This window comes from Saccopteryx bilineata, chromosome 4 (assembly GCF_036850765.1).
Source record: "Saccopteryx bilineata isolate mSacBil1 chromosome 4, mSacBil1_pri_phased_curated, whole genome shotgun sequence".
In the NCBI taxonomy this organism is placed as follows: domain Eukaryota; kingdom Metazoa; phylum Chordata; class Mammalia; order Chiroptera; family Emballonuridae; genus Saccopteryx; species Saccopteryx bilineata.
This window is the reverse complement of record NC_089493.1, coordinates 163,758,136-163,774,278: the sequence shown is the minus strand read 5'-3', so window position 1 is coordinate 163,774,278 and position 16,143 is coordinate 163,758,136. Positions and strand designations below refer to the sequence as shown.

At 40.3% G+C, this 16,143-nt stretch overlaps 1 protein-coding gene across 1 annotated transcript in view; it reads left to right on the top strand.

Moving 5' to 3' along the window:
• The window catches only part of ETF1 (eukaryotic translation termination factor 1), a 29,500-nt gene extending 14,030 nt beyond the window's left edge, over positions 1–15,470 (top strand). The window contains exons 3-11 of the mRNA XM_066272599.1: positions 4,890–5,065; positions 5,436–5,575; positions 8,644–8,782; positions 9,093–9,283; positions 9,639–9,768; positions 10,548–10,703; positions 11,145–11,209; positions 12,398–12,545; positions 13,160–15,470. Coding sequence (XP_066128696.1) covers positions 4,890–5,065; positions 5,436–5,575; positions 8,644–8,782; positions 9,093–9,283; positions 9,639–9,768; positions 10,548–10,703; positions 11,145–11,209; positions 12,398–12,545; positions 13,160–13,242 — 1,228 coding nt within the window. The 3' untranslated portion in view covers positions 13,243–15,470. The remainder of the gene's footprint in view (positions 1–4,889; positions 5,066–5,435; positions 5,576–8,643; positions 8,783–9,092; positions 9,284–9,638; positions 9,769–10,547; positions 10,704–11,144; positions 11,210–12,397; positions 12,546–13,159) is intronic.
• Positions 15,471–16,143: the final 673 nt, after the last annotated feature.

Sequence of the window (16,143 nt, the reverse complement as noted above, 5' to 3'; positions counted from 1 at the left end):
AGGTTGCCCACCTCTGGCAGCTATACCATAAAGTTGCTTAATGAATGCGTATCTTCTTAGCCTATCTGCTGTAGGAAGTAAATAACCACTTATCTTAAAGTGCTTGCTTTGTCATCCACTTGATTATCTTGCTTGAAGGATTTTCTTCAGGCACTTTTTTGGGGTCACTCCATTAATTTGTCCCAACATCTTCTTTAGCCTCAAACTTTCCATCCTTTTTTTTTTTTTTTTTTTTTCCCCCTTTGGAGACTTTATTAGAATTTATTTGAGCCAAACTGGTGACATCTGCCAGGGAGCAAGATCGCAAATGCTCACAAACTCCATCCTTTGGGGTTTGGTGACTGGAATTCTGAGCCTTTGTTCCTGCTATCTTTGGAGCCCCTTCTCATTTTATTCCCTACTGTTGCCTCTTTGCTAGTTCCATCTCCTAGGAAACTACTCTGTAAATCAGAGCACGTCAGCTTTTAAAAACTGAGCCCTTTTGAGAAATAACTCCCTTGGTCCCTAAAGATTCCAGGAGCCTCTAGGGTGAAGAAATAGACTCTCTTGAGAATTGTTCCTCTGAGAGGGGAAGCACAAGCTCCTATTCAAACTTATCTTTTTTCCCCCTACCTTGGATATTATACATTTGCGTAAGTTGAAACTTTGTAGAGATAGGTAGGTGGCACCAACAGTCTAGACCCTGTTCGAAGTTAAATGTACTTGTCCAATGTTTCCAGCCACTCCCAAGCCAAGCTCCTTTTCTTTGCCTTGTTATCAGAAAGGTTTTTTGGAAATTTCTCTTCAGAAGCCTAGCAGGATAAATTATTGGAAGAAAAGTTTATTACGTATGATTGCTTGAAAACCGGATCCAAAGAACACTCACTGACTGGAAAGAGCTTGCACTTTTTTTTTTTTTTGTATTTTTCTGAAGCTGGAAACGAGGAGAGACAGTCAGACAGACTCCCGCATGCGCCCGACCGGGATCCACCCGGCATGCCCACCAGGGGGCGACGCTCTGGCCCTCCGGGGCATCACTCTGCTGCGACCAGAGCCACTCCAGTGCCTGGGGCAGAGGCCAAGGAGCCATCCTCAGCGCCCGGGCCATCCTTGCTCCAGTGGAGCCTTGGCTGTGGGAGGGGAAGAGAGAGACAGAGAGGAAGGAGAGGGGGAGGGGTGGAGAAGCAGATGGGCGCTTCTCCTGTGTGCCCTGGCCGGGAATCGAACCCGGGACTTCTGCACGCCAGGCCGATGCTCTACCACTGAGCCAAACGGCCAGGGCCTTTTTTTTTTTTTTTTTTTTTTTTTTGGCAGTAAAAGATACTAGTTTGTTTCACTTCTTTTTCTATCTAGTGGGGAAATTGGAACAAGGCCACAGGTGGAATTTTACTTGTGTCCAATCTTTTTATTTCTAGGTACCTTATCCTGTTTTCTTTTTTTTAAGTTCCTTTTATGTAGTTGTGCTAGGAAAATTAAAATGGAAAACAGTGTAGATCAGGGGTAGTCAACCTCCCACTTTTGTATCTCTGTTAGTAGTAAAATTTTCTAACCGCCCACCAGTTCCACAGTAATGATGATTTATAAAGTAGGGAAGTAACTTTCTATAAAATTTATAAAGCAGAGTTACAGCAAGTGAAAGCATATAATAATAATTACTTACCAAGTACTTTATGTCGGATTTTCGCTAAGTTTGGCAGAAGAAATCTTTATAAAACAACTTACTATAGTTAAATCTATCGTTTTGTTTTGGTTTGGGTTTTTTTGTTTGTTTTTGGTTTTTGTCCTTTTTATTTATACTTTGGTTGCTCCACTACCGCCCACCATGAAAGCTGGAACACCCACTAGTGGGCGGTAGGGACCACGTTGACTACCACTGTTTTTTTGTTTGTTTGTTTGTTTTTGGTACATTTTTCTGAAGCTGGAAACAGGGCGAGACAGTCAGACAGACTCCCACATGCGCCCGACTGGGATCCACCCGGCACGCCCACCGGGGGCGATGCTCTGCCCCTCCGGGGCGTCGCTCTGCCACGACCAGAGCCACTCTAGCGCCTGGGGCAGAGGCCAAGAAGCCATCCCCAGCGCCCGGGCCATCTTTGCTCCAATGGAGCCTTGGCTGTGGGAGGGGAAGAGAGAGACAGAGAGGAAGGAGGGGGTGGGGGGTGGAGAAGCAAATGGGCGCTTCTCCTATGTGCTCTGGCCAGGAATCGAACCCAGGTCCCCCGCATGCCAGGCCCATGCTCTACCGCTAAGCCAACCGACCAGGGCCGACTACACTGGTTTAGAGAAGGATAACACCTAAGTTGATATGAGTGAGAGTGTGTTGTGTGTGTGTGTGTGTGGTGTGTGTGTACCTGTGTATACACACACAAACAAGGAATTGTTCTGGATCACAATACTGACTGTCAGTATTGTCATAAAATTTTAGCTTGATTTGAATATTGGGAACTACATTTGTAAATGAAGAGAGAAGTATGGCTCAGGTTTGGTGTTTTGGAGATTCATCTTATATGAAGTGTATCTTGGAAACAGCTTTGTTTTATGATCATTTTGCTTGTGTTTGTGATGGCAACCAAAGTTGCATCTCAACTTTGCTAGATTGTCTAGTTGGGCTAGAAGACTTGCTCCCTTATCCAAGGGGCGGCATACTTGACCTGGTACTGTCATTGATCAACTTATGTTCATTGGGGAAAGTATCACAAAGGTTTTGAACCAGCCCTCTAGGTCTTGAGTAGAAACCCCAACAGAAACCTACTGTTTTGAGAGCTATAACATGACTGGCAATCTGAAAGTAACTATTTTGATAATGGAAGGGCTGCATAGCCATCTTTTCTGCTTGTAAAGAAAACTTGTCTGAGACAGAGAACCTGTGGAAGTTACCACTAGGTAAAAACTGTCAGAAGGCAGGGTCTTAGGTAATAAGATCCTGTTCCAGTGTTAAAGGTGAGGGGAAAGAAATTCCATGTTGCGGCCTGACCTGTGGTGGCGCAGTGGGATAAAGCGTCAACCTGGAACACTGAGGTCGCCGGTTCGAAACCTTGGGTTTGCCTGGTCAAGGCACATATGGGAGTTGATGCTTCCTGCTCCTCCCCCTTCTCTCTCTCTCTCTCTCTGTCTCTCTCTCCTCTCTCTCTAAAAAAATCAATAAATAAAATATTTTTTAAAAAAATTCCATGTTGCATATTTGTGAAATTAATTTTACATGAAGATGTTTTTAGACATTTTCCGTTTTCAAACACCTGTACTTATAAAGCAACAGGGGTTCTGTCTAATTTTTGTTATTGTTTCTCTGACTGTGCTTCTTTCTTATTAGTCACTTGACACATAAGCCCATTTTACTTGATGTTGTACCCATCTTTCTAATTTCTTTTTCTTGCCAGCTTTCACTGGACACTGGATATGTGAGATTCTATTAAAGTTAGCATATTGAGGCCTGACCTGTGGTGGCACAGTGGATAAAGCATCGACCTGGAATGCTGAGGTCGCCGGTTCAAAACCCTGGGCTTGCCTGGTCAAGGCACATACGGGAGTTGATGCTTCCTGCTCCTCCCTTCTCTCTCTCTCTCTCTCTCTCTCTCTCTCTCTCTCTCTCTCTCCTCTCTAAAATGAATAAATAAAATCTTTTTTAAAAGTTTAAATAAAGTTAGCATATTGACTAGTGTAAAATTATGTAAGCTCAGTAATTAGTGGAAAGTTTAGTCGTTTTTGAGTATTCCCAGTTTACCTAAAGAAAGCCCTCACCTGTTTCCCCGTGATACTGATAATTAACAATGATTAAACTTGGCATAACCTTTAAGGTACCATCTATAAGAATCTCAGGAAGTGACAAATAGAAACATTGTAAAATGATAACACATTTCTTAACATGCTTTGGCTCATATCAGGTCAATTTTTGCCTTCAAAATATATACCAGCTAAATTTATACTATAGCTATTGTGAGAAAGCCAGCCATTAGGTATGGTCAGGGCAGATTTAGGGCTTTTAATTTCCTATGTATATGTGTAGCATAAATTCGGTTGTTTATATTACCATTTATTTGTTTCTTTATGAAATTGATTATCTAGTTTTTTAAACAAAATTAACAATTTGTTGTTAATTTGGTAAACATAAATCAATATTTCTTTAGGAAAATCCATTCTTTGGCTTCTCTAGTAAGCTGTCAGGTTAAGAGACCAAGAGACCCTAATAGGAAATGTTCTGTTATGGACTGAGTCTTTCTCATAGATTTTTTTATGTAACAGCTTTATTGAGATAAATGTACATGCTGTAAAATTTACCCCCCTTTTAAAGTATACAATTCACTGGGTTGTCTTTTGTTTTTTTGTCTGTTTTCAGGTATAGTGATAACCACTGTGTGGTTTTCATCAGCTCAAAAAAGCAAGCCTACTGTACCCGTTACCAATAATTCCCCATTCCGCCTTGGCGATCACTCGCCTTTCTCTGTGTCTAGGTTGCCTATTCTGAACATTCTTGTATTTGCCCACTTTTAATTTTGATGAATTCCACTTGATCTAAATAATCTTGTAAATAGTAATTTTCCATGCTGTTTGGATGATAATGAGAGCTTATTGCATTTGCATTTTCTAAACTAAGAAGAAAGTTTGAGATGAGAAAAGTACCTTAAGGAATGCAATTTACAGAAATCTTTTAGAAAGAAACCACCTAGAATGAACTCCCAGGTGATTTTAATGTACAGCCAAGGTTAAGAGCTGCTGTTTTAAGGGAAGTATGTATTTTAGTTCTGGGTATCCTTCGATTACACTGATATGCTCCCTACCTTCCTGGTCACTTTGAGAGTGATCTAATTCTACTATTTTAAGGAAAGCTCACTCAAACTCCCTTTACTAATGATACACATAAATTTAAACTCTATGTTGTACTTGAACCTCTAATGTTATTCTTTCTTCTACAGCAATGGCACAAGCATGATATCCTTGATCATTCCTCCCAAAGACCAGATATCACGAGTGGCAAAAATGTTAGCAGATGAGTTTGGAACTGCATCTAACATTAAGTCACGAGTAAACCGCCTTTCAGTTCTGGGAGCCATTACATCTGTGCAACAAAGACTCAAACTTTATAACAAAGGTAATCTGGGGCTTGATCATTTTCCTCCTCTCCTTTGTTTGTCTTAGTTATGTTTTCCACTTTGATCCTGCCATCATGCTTTTGGTCACTAGTGTTTCCTTTAGCTAGTCAGCGTTCAGCAGTATCCCTTTGACCTTGGAATTTAATCTTTTTGTTGTTGTTGTTGAAAGTTTAGTATTAGAATTAAAACATTTCAAGAGTTAAGTTTCAAAATCGAGGATAGAGTTATGCCTGAGAGATTTATAGACATTTCTGCTTTATTTAAATTATGATTTAAAGGGCAGGGACTGTAGGCTGTGGAAACATTTTCTATCAATGGGGGGAAATTAGCTGTGGGTTTAAGTAGAGAAATTGTTTGTGTTCTTTGCAGTACCTCCAAATGGCCTGGTTGTTTACTGTGGTACAATTGTAACAGAAGAAGGAAAGGAAAAGAAAGTCAACATTGACTTTGAACCTTTTAAACCAATTAATACATCATTGTATTTGTGTGACAACAAATTCCATACAGAGGTAAGAAGTTCAAGCATAGAATATTTAATCACCCAAAGCCCTGGCCAGGTAGCTCGGTTGGTGAGAGTGTCATCCCCATATGCCAGAGTTGCAGATTCAATCCCCAGTCAGGACACATACAAGAATCAACCAATGAATGACATGAATAGGTAGAACAACAAGTTGATGTCTATTCATTTCTCTCTCTTCCCCTCCCCTTCTCCCTCCCTCCTTCTTCCTCCTTCCCTTCCTTCTCTCTCTCTTTCCCTCCCATCTCTCTCTAAAATCAATAGATTAAAAAATATTTTTAAGCCCATACCCATTAGCAATCACTCCCATTCTCTGTCCCCCCAAGATCTCTCCCCTCTAGGGTACCACTGATCTATTTTTTATCTCTGTAGATTTGCTTATACTGGCATGTCATGTAAATGAATTCATACAATTAGTGACCTTTTGTGATTGGCTTCTTTCACTTAGCATAATGTTTTCAAGGCTCATCTATTTTTATTACTAGATATTTGCCACATTTTGTTTCTCTGTTCATCAGTTGATGGACATTTGTGTTTCTACTATTTGGCTATTATGAAAATTTTTGCATTGAACATAAATGTTGTACAAGTTTTTGTGTGACTGTGTTTTCATTGGAGGGAGTATATAAACCAGGGGTCCCCAAACTTTTTACACAGGGGGCCAGTTCACTGTCCTTTAGACCATTGGAGGGCCGCCACATACAGTTCTCCTCTCACTGACCACCAATGAAAGAGGTGCCCCTTTCGGAAGTGCGGCGGGGGCCGGATAAATGGCCTCAGGGGGCTGCATGTGGCCCGCGGGCTGGGCCGTAGTTTGGGGATGCCTGATATAAACCTAAGAGTGGAATTTCTGGATCCTATGATAACTTCATTGTTGTTGTTCCACTTATTTATCCATTTGTGTGTGTTTGTGTGACCGAGACAGAGAGAGGAACAGACAGGAAAGGAGAGATGAGAAGCCTCAATTCTTTGTTGCAGCTCCTTAGTTGTTCATTGATTGCTTTCTCATATGTGCCTTGACTAGGGGGCTACAGCAGAGTGAGTAACCCCTCACTCAAGCCAGTGAGCTCATGCTCAAGCTGGTGAGCCGTGCTCAAGCCGGTGACCTCAGGATTTCAAATGTGGGTACCCCTGTCCCAGTCCAATGCTCTATCCACTGCACCACTGCCCGGTCAGGCTATTTATGCATTTATTGGTTGACTCTTGTATGTGCCCTGACTGAGAATTGAACCTGCAACTTTGGCATACAGGGATGACGCTCTAACTAACTGAGCTACCTGGCCAGGACTTTGTTTAATTTTTTGAGGAATTGCCAGGCTTTTTAAAATCATTGTGCCATTTTATAAGGCTGGCTATAATAAAAAAAAAAAAAATAGTAGCATTTACATTTATTTTAACACACTGGAAGACATAATCATTCCACATGTTTGAGGAAAGTGCTAAACTGGGCTTGGAGAACTAATTGGAGGTGAAGAAATCATTGGCTACTTGATCTCCACTTCTCCCTATGTACCCATGATGCTTGCCTATATTCCTTGAACCTTTTGTTTTCATGCTTACAAATTATAAAAATCTTTAGTAACAGGACTGTAAGAGCTATTTTTATCCATGAAAATTCTGAGTGACAGAACTGCTATAAGATGAACTTTAAGGGTGAAAAGGAAACCTCATTAGAGTGACCTAAATCAGTCAACAGCAGAACAATCAGGAATTCACAGCTGGCTCCTAGTTTAGTCTCTTGCCTTTCATCAACCTAGGAAAAAGTCTCTACAGTGGAATTAGAACTAACATTCGTTGACACAGTTTACAGTGGATGATTTCTGCTAACTTGACAGGAAGTCCAATTCCAGTTGGGTCTTGGTTGGTTGCATAGATGATCAAGACTGTTCTTTTGGGTATCACAGCCTCCTGGCAAAACGTTTATTGGGCGGCTCTCAGCCACCCTGTCCCCCTTCCCTATATCTCATTTGATGAAAGCAAATTTTGAATCTTATTGAATTATATAGTACCTGATACTTATGTTATAGAGCTTTAGCTTTCTATTGTTAGCTTCATCTTTCAAGGTACCATTTATTTTACCTAGCTGTTTATTTTAAGTTTAGTTGATGTGTTAGTAACAAGATATAAATGTGACATACTGCACAACACAATTTATGTCCTCTTTAATCAGGATAATTATACCTTTCTATGAAGGATAAGTCTATTCCCTGATGAGCGAACTTGTTGAAAGCCTAAATTAATCAAGCCACCTGACAGATCATTTCACTAAAGCAAATTTTTTAGCATGTGCAATATTTCTGTCTTAATGTTAATTATAAAAAAATAAAAAAATTTAAAATGCTAATTATCAAACATGGTTTTGTTGAAGATTGGTTCTTAGTGATTAATCTGCTTTCTAATCAATTCTTGAAGACACTATTTTCTTCCTTAGTTAAAATGGAATGGGTGATTTTTCTTAGCTCTAAAGAGGCTGCCACCTAGCAATCAGTCATCTCTCACGCCTATGGTATTCAAAATCCATCATGAAAATTTTTGCCAATCTATGAGTCCCAGAACTATTTAAATACAGTACTTGCTTTCTCAGGAGGCAGAAATACAAGGATATAATGCTAACCCAGAAGGAGGGTTCCCCCCATAAAAATATCAGAATTATTAGCTATAATACCTTAAAAATTGAGTTTTGTATCTTGGTATGATATGTGCTCAAGACACAGGAGTTAAACATTTCAAAACATGTTCATAGACTCTCCGTCCACTTCACATCAAGGACTAGGAAGAATTGAGCCTTTTGTAACGCTGGGTTTTGTAATCTTGTGCCCAGGTCAGTTTTGTTGAAAGGTTTCATATCAATATCATTAGCTTTTTCCTGTATAAAGAATTCAAATTTGTCTTTGTGAGTTACATAGCTCAAGTCCATAAATTACCCCATGGGTTTTCCGTGGTAATTCATGCCATTCTGAGTAGGGTGAAAGGGCTCATATACGTATGTCCTTTCAGGGTTTGTCTTGACCCTGTCAGAGTTTGGGGATTTACTGTATGGTATTTGTGTTTGCTTTTCAGGCTCTTACAGCACTACTTTCAGATGATAGCAAGTTTGGCTTCATTGTCATAGATGGTAGTGGTGCACTTTTTGGCACACTTCAAGGAAACACAAGAGAAGTCCTGCACAAATTCACTGTGGATCTCCCAAAGAAACATGGTAATATAGGAAGAGAACATTAGCAAATTTGCTTTGTGTCTGGCAGTAAGGAAACAAATGGGGGTGGGTAGTAAATCCAGTGATGGGAGAAGCATCATGAAATGTCTGTGGTGCTTATGGCTCTTTCAATAAGAGAATTGGTAGTCACTCTGAAAACAAGTAAAGGTTTATGCCAAACATTTAGTTAAGGAAATAGTGGTTTTTCTCTTTGTCCTTTTTTGGGGGAGTAATAGCATGATTAGTTTTCAATTAGCAGAGCATCTTGTACTTATTAACAATTGACTTTCTTCTCACCACTTTTGTGTCAAAGGTAGAGGAGGTCAGTCAGCCTTGCGATTTGCTCGTTTAAGAATGGAAAAGCGGCATAACTATGTTCGGAAAGTAGCTGAGACTGCTGTGCAGCTGTTTATTTCTGGGGACAAAGTGAATGTGGCTGGTCTTGTTTTAGCTGGATCAGCTGACTTTAAAACTGAACTAAGTCAATCTGATATGTTTGATCAGGTAAGTGAGAAGTAATTGCTCCATTATGTAATTCTGGTGTGAATCAAAGAAGTTGCCTTGTACTTTACCACCTTGTATAGCGGGAACCAATAATTTTCCCTTTCCTTCACAAGATACTTAGTTTTGTTTATATTTAATGAGTTAACCTGTTATAGGTCTAATAGAATGGATATGACTTGGCTGTTTTCCTCACGGAGACCTAATGACTAAATTGGGCACTTTCCCCATATTCTCTCTCTTTACACTTCAGTGATCGTGTTGCTGAGTTCTACATGCCATTAAGAGGTCCTGGGTCTTGGTAAAGATGTTTTGAAGTACTAATTATTGTTTGTTTGTGTTTTTTTAATTATATCAGAGGTTGCAATCAAAAGTTTTAAAATTAGTTGATATATCCTATGGTGGTGAAAATGGATTCAACCAAGCTATTGAGTTATCTACTGAAGTCCTCTCCAACGTGAAATTCATTCAAGAGAAGAAATTAATAGGTATCAGTAAAATGCATGTTACTTGTTTTGTGAAATGTTTTTATATATATTTACATGATTGTATGATGCTAAAAAGGTAAGAGGAAGATTAGCATTTTTATTAAGATCTTCCTCAGTGGAATCATTCTTGATATTTCTCTAGTCATTGGGTCTAATAAATGTATTTATCCTTTGTAATAGAGGGGTGAATAGAGAGCCTGAATTAAAGATTAATGTGGCCATTGTTTGGCTTTGTTTGCTTTAATTACACACACATTTCCAAATGGCTCTGTGTTTGGCTCAGCTATTGGCCCCTTTAGAGTCAGTTTTGGGGTCCTCAGTGATAAAATTCTTCACTGGTAGTATCGTTTTTAATTTTTTAATTATTAAGTGGGAAACAGAGAAACAGACTCCTTCATGCAACGGGGATCCACCCAGCAAGCCCTCTATGGGGCAGTGCTTATCAGCTGAGCTATTTTAGCACCTGAGGCCAGGTCCGTAGAGCCCTCAATGCCCGGGGCCAACTTGCTGGAACCATTTCTAGCCATGGCTGTGGGAAGGGAAGAGAGAGAAAAAGAAGGGGGAGGGGTAGAGAAGCAGATGGTCACTTCTCCTGTGCCCTGACCAGGAATCAAACCTGGAACTTCCACATGCCAAGCCAGCTACTACTGAGCCAACTGGCCAGGGCTGGTGGTATCATTTTAAGTTGCTTTTTTACATCTCTCTGTCTCTGATTTTGAGTGTCTATATCTTACAAAGGAAACTTTAATATATACTTATTGACCTGTCCGTATTCACAGGACGATACTTTGATGAAATCAGTCAGGACACGGGCAAGTACTGTTTTGGAGTTGAAGATACACTAAAGGCTTTGGAAATGGGAGCTGTAGAAATTCTAATAGTCTATGAAAATCTGGATATAATGAGATACGTTCTTCATTGCCAAGGCACAGAAGGTATGAGAACTAGAAAATCAGATTACTATTTCTTAATGATCTGTGTATTCAGGAATCCTGGGGTGGAGATTTAGGAGAGATGGCTGGTTGCAGAAGCAATCAGAAGGCACATCTATACCTTGTTCCTGTCTTTCACTCTGTAGCATATTCCTGCATAGTTTCTGCTTGAACTGATAAATGTCTACTTAAGATCATTCAAGTGGGGGAGGAATGTTGTTAAATTTTTGAGAACAGAACTGTACCTTGAATGTCTGGTGTTTCCTCACAATAAGAGCAATGTACCTAGTATACACTCAGTGCATGCTGACTGATAATCATATGAACAAAAGGTCAGTAGAATGAGTTCAGGAGCCCTTTCATCTAACGTAACTCATCTCATGGGACTTAGACTTGTTAGTATATGAGAACCAGGTTAACATAATTTTTTCCCCAATACTACAGAGGAGAAAATTCTCTATCTAACTCCAGAACAAGAGAAGGATAAATCTCATTTCACAGACAAAGAGGTATGTGATTGTATTCTTGGTTTGGTGAGACGTTCAAGGACAGATAAATCTGTATGTTAGGGCGCTGGCAATGTAGAGTATCTGCCTGGGAACCCAAACCTTGTGTTTGTCAATTGTGGGCAACAAGAGGTGGTCAGCTCATATCTGTCACATACCAGTCTGATTCCAAAGACAGAGGCCAAGTGGTTTCCGTGGTTCCTTTTTTTTTAATCCATTTTTAGAGAGGTGAGAGAGAAGTGGGGAGGAGCAGGAAGCATTAACTCCCATATGTGCCTTGACCAAGCAAGCGCTGGGTTTTGAACCAGCAACCTCAGCATTCTAGGTCAGTGGTCGGCAAACTCATTAGTCAACAGAGCCAAATATCAACAGTACAACGATTGAAATTTCTTTCGATAGCCAAATTTTTTAAACTTAAACTATATATTTAGTTACTTTGTTATTATCTTAATTAGGGTACTCCTAAACTGGTCTTTGAGCCCGCACATGGTATTTTGTGGAAGAGCCGCATGTGGCTCGCGAGCCAGGGTTTGCTGACCATTGTTCTAGGTCAACACTATCCACTGCGCCACCACAGGTCAGGAATGTGGTTCCTTATTTTTAAAATAATTAAATAATTCTCCTTGAAATAGTAAAGAGTAAGATTTGATTGAATAGTGTCTTTCTTACAGCATGAAATCTGTACATTTTTCACTTACTGTATTAGCTTTTCTATTGAAATGGCTACGGCAGGATTAGTGTAGATGTACCGCTACAGCATATGGTGCCACCTGCCCACCACAGGTCCCTTTAAGTGGTTGCTTCTTCCAGTTCAGAGATGAAGGAATTTTTGACAAGGCTGCTCCAAAAAGCAATTGTAGCATGTCTCTTCTGGGCTATTGAATACCTAGAGACACTTGACAAAAGAAACAACAAGATCCTTAAGTTGAAAAACTGCTAAGTGTGTGTTAACATTTCATTATTAATGCTAGAGCCTGGGGAAGAATGTTGTTTGAATTAATCACAATTTCTTTGCTTTTACAGTTATTCTCTCATTGAGTGCATGTGTGTAAAGCTCTAATACAAAGATATTATATCTGAGTTTTACACGCATGTATTTAGTAAGAATAATGGTGGGCAGGGAAGTGAGGGTCACTAAGTCTTGATATGTTCTAATTGCACTGTTTCTGTATCTCATGGTCACCCCTGAAGACAGGACAAGAACATGAACTAATTGAGAGCATGCCCTTGCTGGAATGGTTTGCTAACAACTATAAAAAATTTGGAGCTACATTGGAAATTGTCACAGATAAGTCACAAGAAGGATCCCAATTTGTGAAAGGATTTGGTGGAATTGGAGGTGAGTAGCCAATTAGAAAACTAAACTTAGACCTGGCCAGATATCGGTTGGTTAGAATACTATTCCATTATGCAAAGGTTGCAGATTCAATCCCCAGTCAGAGCACATACAGAACAGATTGACAGTCCTCTCTTTCCCTACCTCTCTAAAAATCAGTAAAATATTTTAAGAAAACTAAACTTGGGTGATGTGTGGTGGCACAGTAGATATACAGCATAACCTGGAATGCTGAGGTCACTGGTTCAAAACCCTGGGCTTTCCTGGTCGAGGCACATAGGGAGTTGATGCTTCCTGCTCTGCCTCCCCCTACCCTTCTCTCCTCTCTATAATGAATGAATTTCTTAGAAATTTAAAAAAAAAAAAAACAAAACTAAACTTAAAGCCAGGGTCTCGGGCCAAGGCCTTTTCTGGACATCCCAAAATAACATTACTTCAGGTGAGATGCTAACCTCATCCTTCCCTGAAGCAGGAGGTTGAGGCAGCACATGACTGCCAGTTCCATGGTTGGGAGCCTTTTTAATCTTGACCTCTTTGTTTTCTGTAATTCTGCAAGGGAATTGGTCCTTCTGCATTTTGTGAACACAGATGATTTATTCTTTGGTTTGTGTCCCCAGGTATCTTGCGGTACCGAGTAGATTTCCAGGGAATGGAATACCAAGGAGGAGACGATGAATTTTTTGACCTTGATGACTACTAGGTAGTCGACCTGGGTCCGGCAAAATGTGCCTCACCCTCCAGCATCCAACCCAAGGAGCATACCCATGGTGGAATCCAAACAGATCCCTGCCTTACAATTGGAACATTTCCAGAACTTAATCCACGAGCATTGGATAATGAAAAGAAAACCGAAACAAAACCAGACCCAACCCTACACTTTGGTTTGTCATGGTGTCAGCGCAGCAGCCTACAACTAAGTTCCTATATGCAACTTTGGACTAACTTAAACAAGAATCCCAGTTTTTACTTTTACTCGATGGTGAAATTGGTTGCTCTTGTATTTTATGGGGAAAAAAAATTTTTTTAACCTTCATACATAGAAGCAAAAATACTTTAACTGCTGTAAACCTTCAAGTTAATAGAAATGAGATCATACTGGTTTGTTTCTTATTTTGATTGGAAGAAAATTAAATTGCTGCATTTCGCAGTGACCCATTTACATGGCATTCTCAGCTTAGCCTGCATAAGAAGAAATATATGTGGTGAAATGTTGGAACCATTTCTCTCTTGGTCTCTTGTTTAATGTTGAAAGGGTGAACTAATAGGCTATTTTAATTTCACTCCCTTACACTACCCCTCCTCCGTCCAGACTGTCAGTTTCAAGGATGCAAATTGTATTATAGTCAGGCTGACACGTGAAGCATTTGGGCCAGTGCACTGTTTCCTTGCATCTGTTTTGCAGGCACATTTGTGCCGGGGGTTTGGGAGCCTTTAACATCGGTTGCTTTGACAAGGGTTCCCATAATCTTTGCCTACTAGAAACCAGTTTGGGATGGACATGATGGATGGAGCTTCTGTGCTATTGCTGGGATTGGGAGAAATAAAAATACAACTTAAGTGGAAGCAAAGAAATTTAAAGAATATTTTATTTTGCTTGGGTCTGTCCTTGGTAAAGGGGAGGTGGTTGTGTTTTCCTTGTGTTGGATGGCATGAGATTATGTGAATATTTTGATTTTTTAAAAGTGAACTGCAAGGTTTTTCACAGGAACGACAGATAAGACATGTATGACTGCATGTAATTATAAACCCCTGACCTCCTGGTGGGGTTGGAGCATCTGTTTCGAATATGGGACTTGCAAGCACCTCTCATATGAGAAATTATGGGAGGGGGGTGGGAAGCGTAGGGGCGGGAAGGTATGGGACTCAGCTTCTGGCACCAAGGACTTACCATGTCGGATCCAAAAATGGGCCTGAAAATGCGAAGCTCATGCTTCACAGCTGGGCTGTGAGCTGGAATTGAACCCCAGCTGACATGCAAGGTCATGGTTGCCCTAGGTGGTGACAGTGAACAAAGTGTATCGGATGTGCCCAGTGATAGCAATGGAAAAACGTGTACCAAACGGACTTTGTAGGACCAAAGGTTTTTAAAAGTCAATTGGTATCCCCCACACACCGATAGGGTAGTGGGGTGCATTTGGTTTTCAAATTGGGTACTTTAAACACTTTAGTGCCTGACTGCTGTTCTTCATTGACTTGACTCAGTCACTTGTAGCTTTATTGGTCTGAACCAGCTCCTTGTTCCCAGGTTGCAGACCTGCCTATCGTTCCAATAATCCTGTTTCACTTGAATGAAGGGAGTATGTCTTAAATGTCAAGTTCCTGGTTCTCACACTGTACTCTGAGGTCCAAATGATTGTCTGTCGATGTGTAACCTGATGTCTCACAACCCCCAATGAGAAGTCAGTTCTTTGGTATTCAGCGATGCGTGAGAGAGGCTTCACTGGAACAGGCTTTTGCTTTGGGCTCTGCTATTTGTTTGCAGAACACCCAGGAGCAAGCAAACAGACTCTCTTCGCAGCAGTACCTTAGGGTTTTGCCATTGTAAATGGGTCTAATGTGATATGACAAGACCAGAGAAATTGGATGTAAATTTACATTTTTGAATATGCTTGTTGTTTCACATGATACACTTAGGGTATGCAGCTCCTTTTGTAGTTTTTATTTTTACTATTTAAGTTTGGAAATGATGCCAAATTTTTGTATTTCTTTAATCAATGTGTTCGGTGATATATATTGCATTATATATTGATGTGTGTATCAATATATACTGATATGTATTACACTTAACATACAAACACATCAATATGAGGGGGTAAAACCGTAGCCTTTGCATTCTCTATAGCCTCTTACAGAGAGATCCTAAGCAGTAAAATCTTGGTGTTGTGATGTACAGAAATGGAGAAGAGTATTAAACCATATTTAAGAATATACTTTGTGTGCTTGAGATTCTTTAGGACTGTTCTTAGAGAGATCTGAATGTGGAGATTGAGCTTTCCAAGGCATGTGTCAGTTTAGTAAGGGCTGATAACTTTGATAACTTTCCAGCCTTATTTTAGTCGTCCTTACTACATCACCTGTGGAAGGGTATGTGCAAAGGATGCCTGAGGTCATGATCTCAAAGTTAACACCAGGGGCAGGAAGTTAACAAATTGCTGGGGCCTAATTTGTATCTTCTCAGATTCCATGCACAATAAAAGAAAACCTTGTCCGCGCCCCCCCCCCCCATTTTTAAGGCACAAGTATGCTGTCCCATGTAATTCAACATTCCATGGAAGTAGGTGATGTACCCCAATAGTCAATAGAATGGTTCAGACGGAAGAACAGAAACAGCCTCACTATCCTGCATACCTGGCACTGGGTAGAAGAGGAAATAATATGCAAGAGCAAGTCGGAGGCTGGCCCAATTGGAGTACCGCTTCCAGGCCAGGTAACAGCAGAAGAGGATTTGTTTGTTTTGCCCAAAGTCTGAGGTGAAGGAACTGAGTGGTACTTTAGGAAGCCTGTAACCAGGGTAGTGCATGATTTGCTTTCTCTGGATTTAAGAGAACAATATTTTTAATTAAATTGATCCATAATGGCACCTATTTCTGTCACTTTGCTT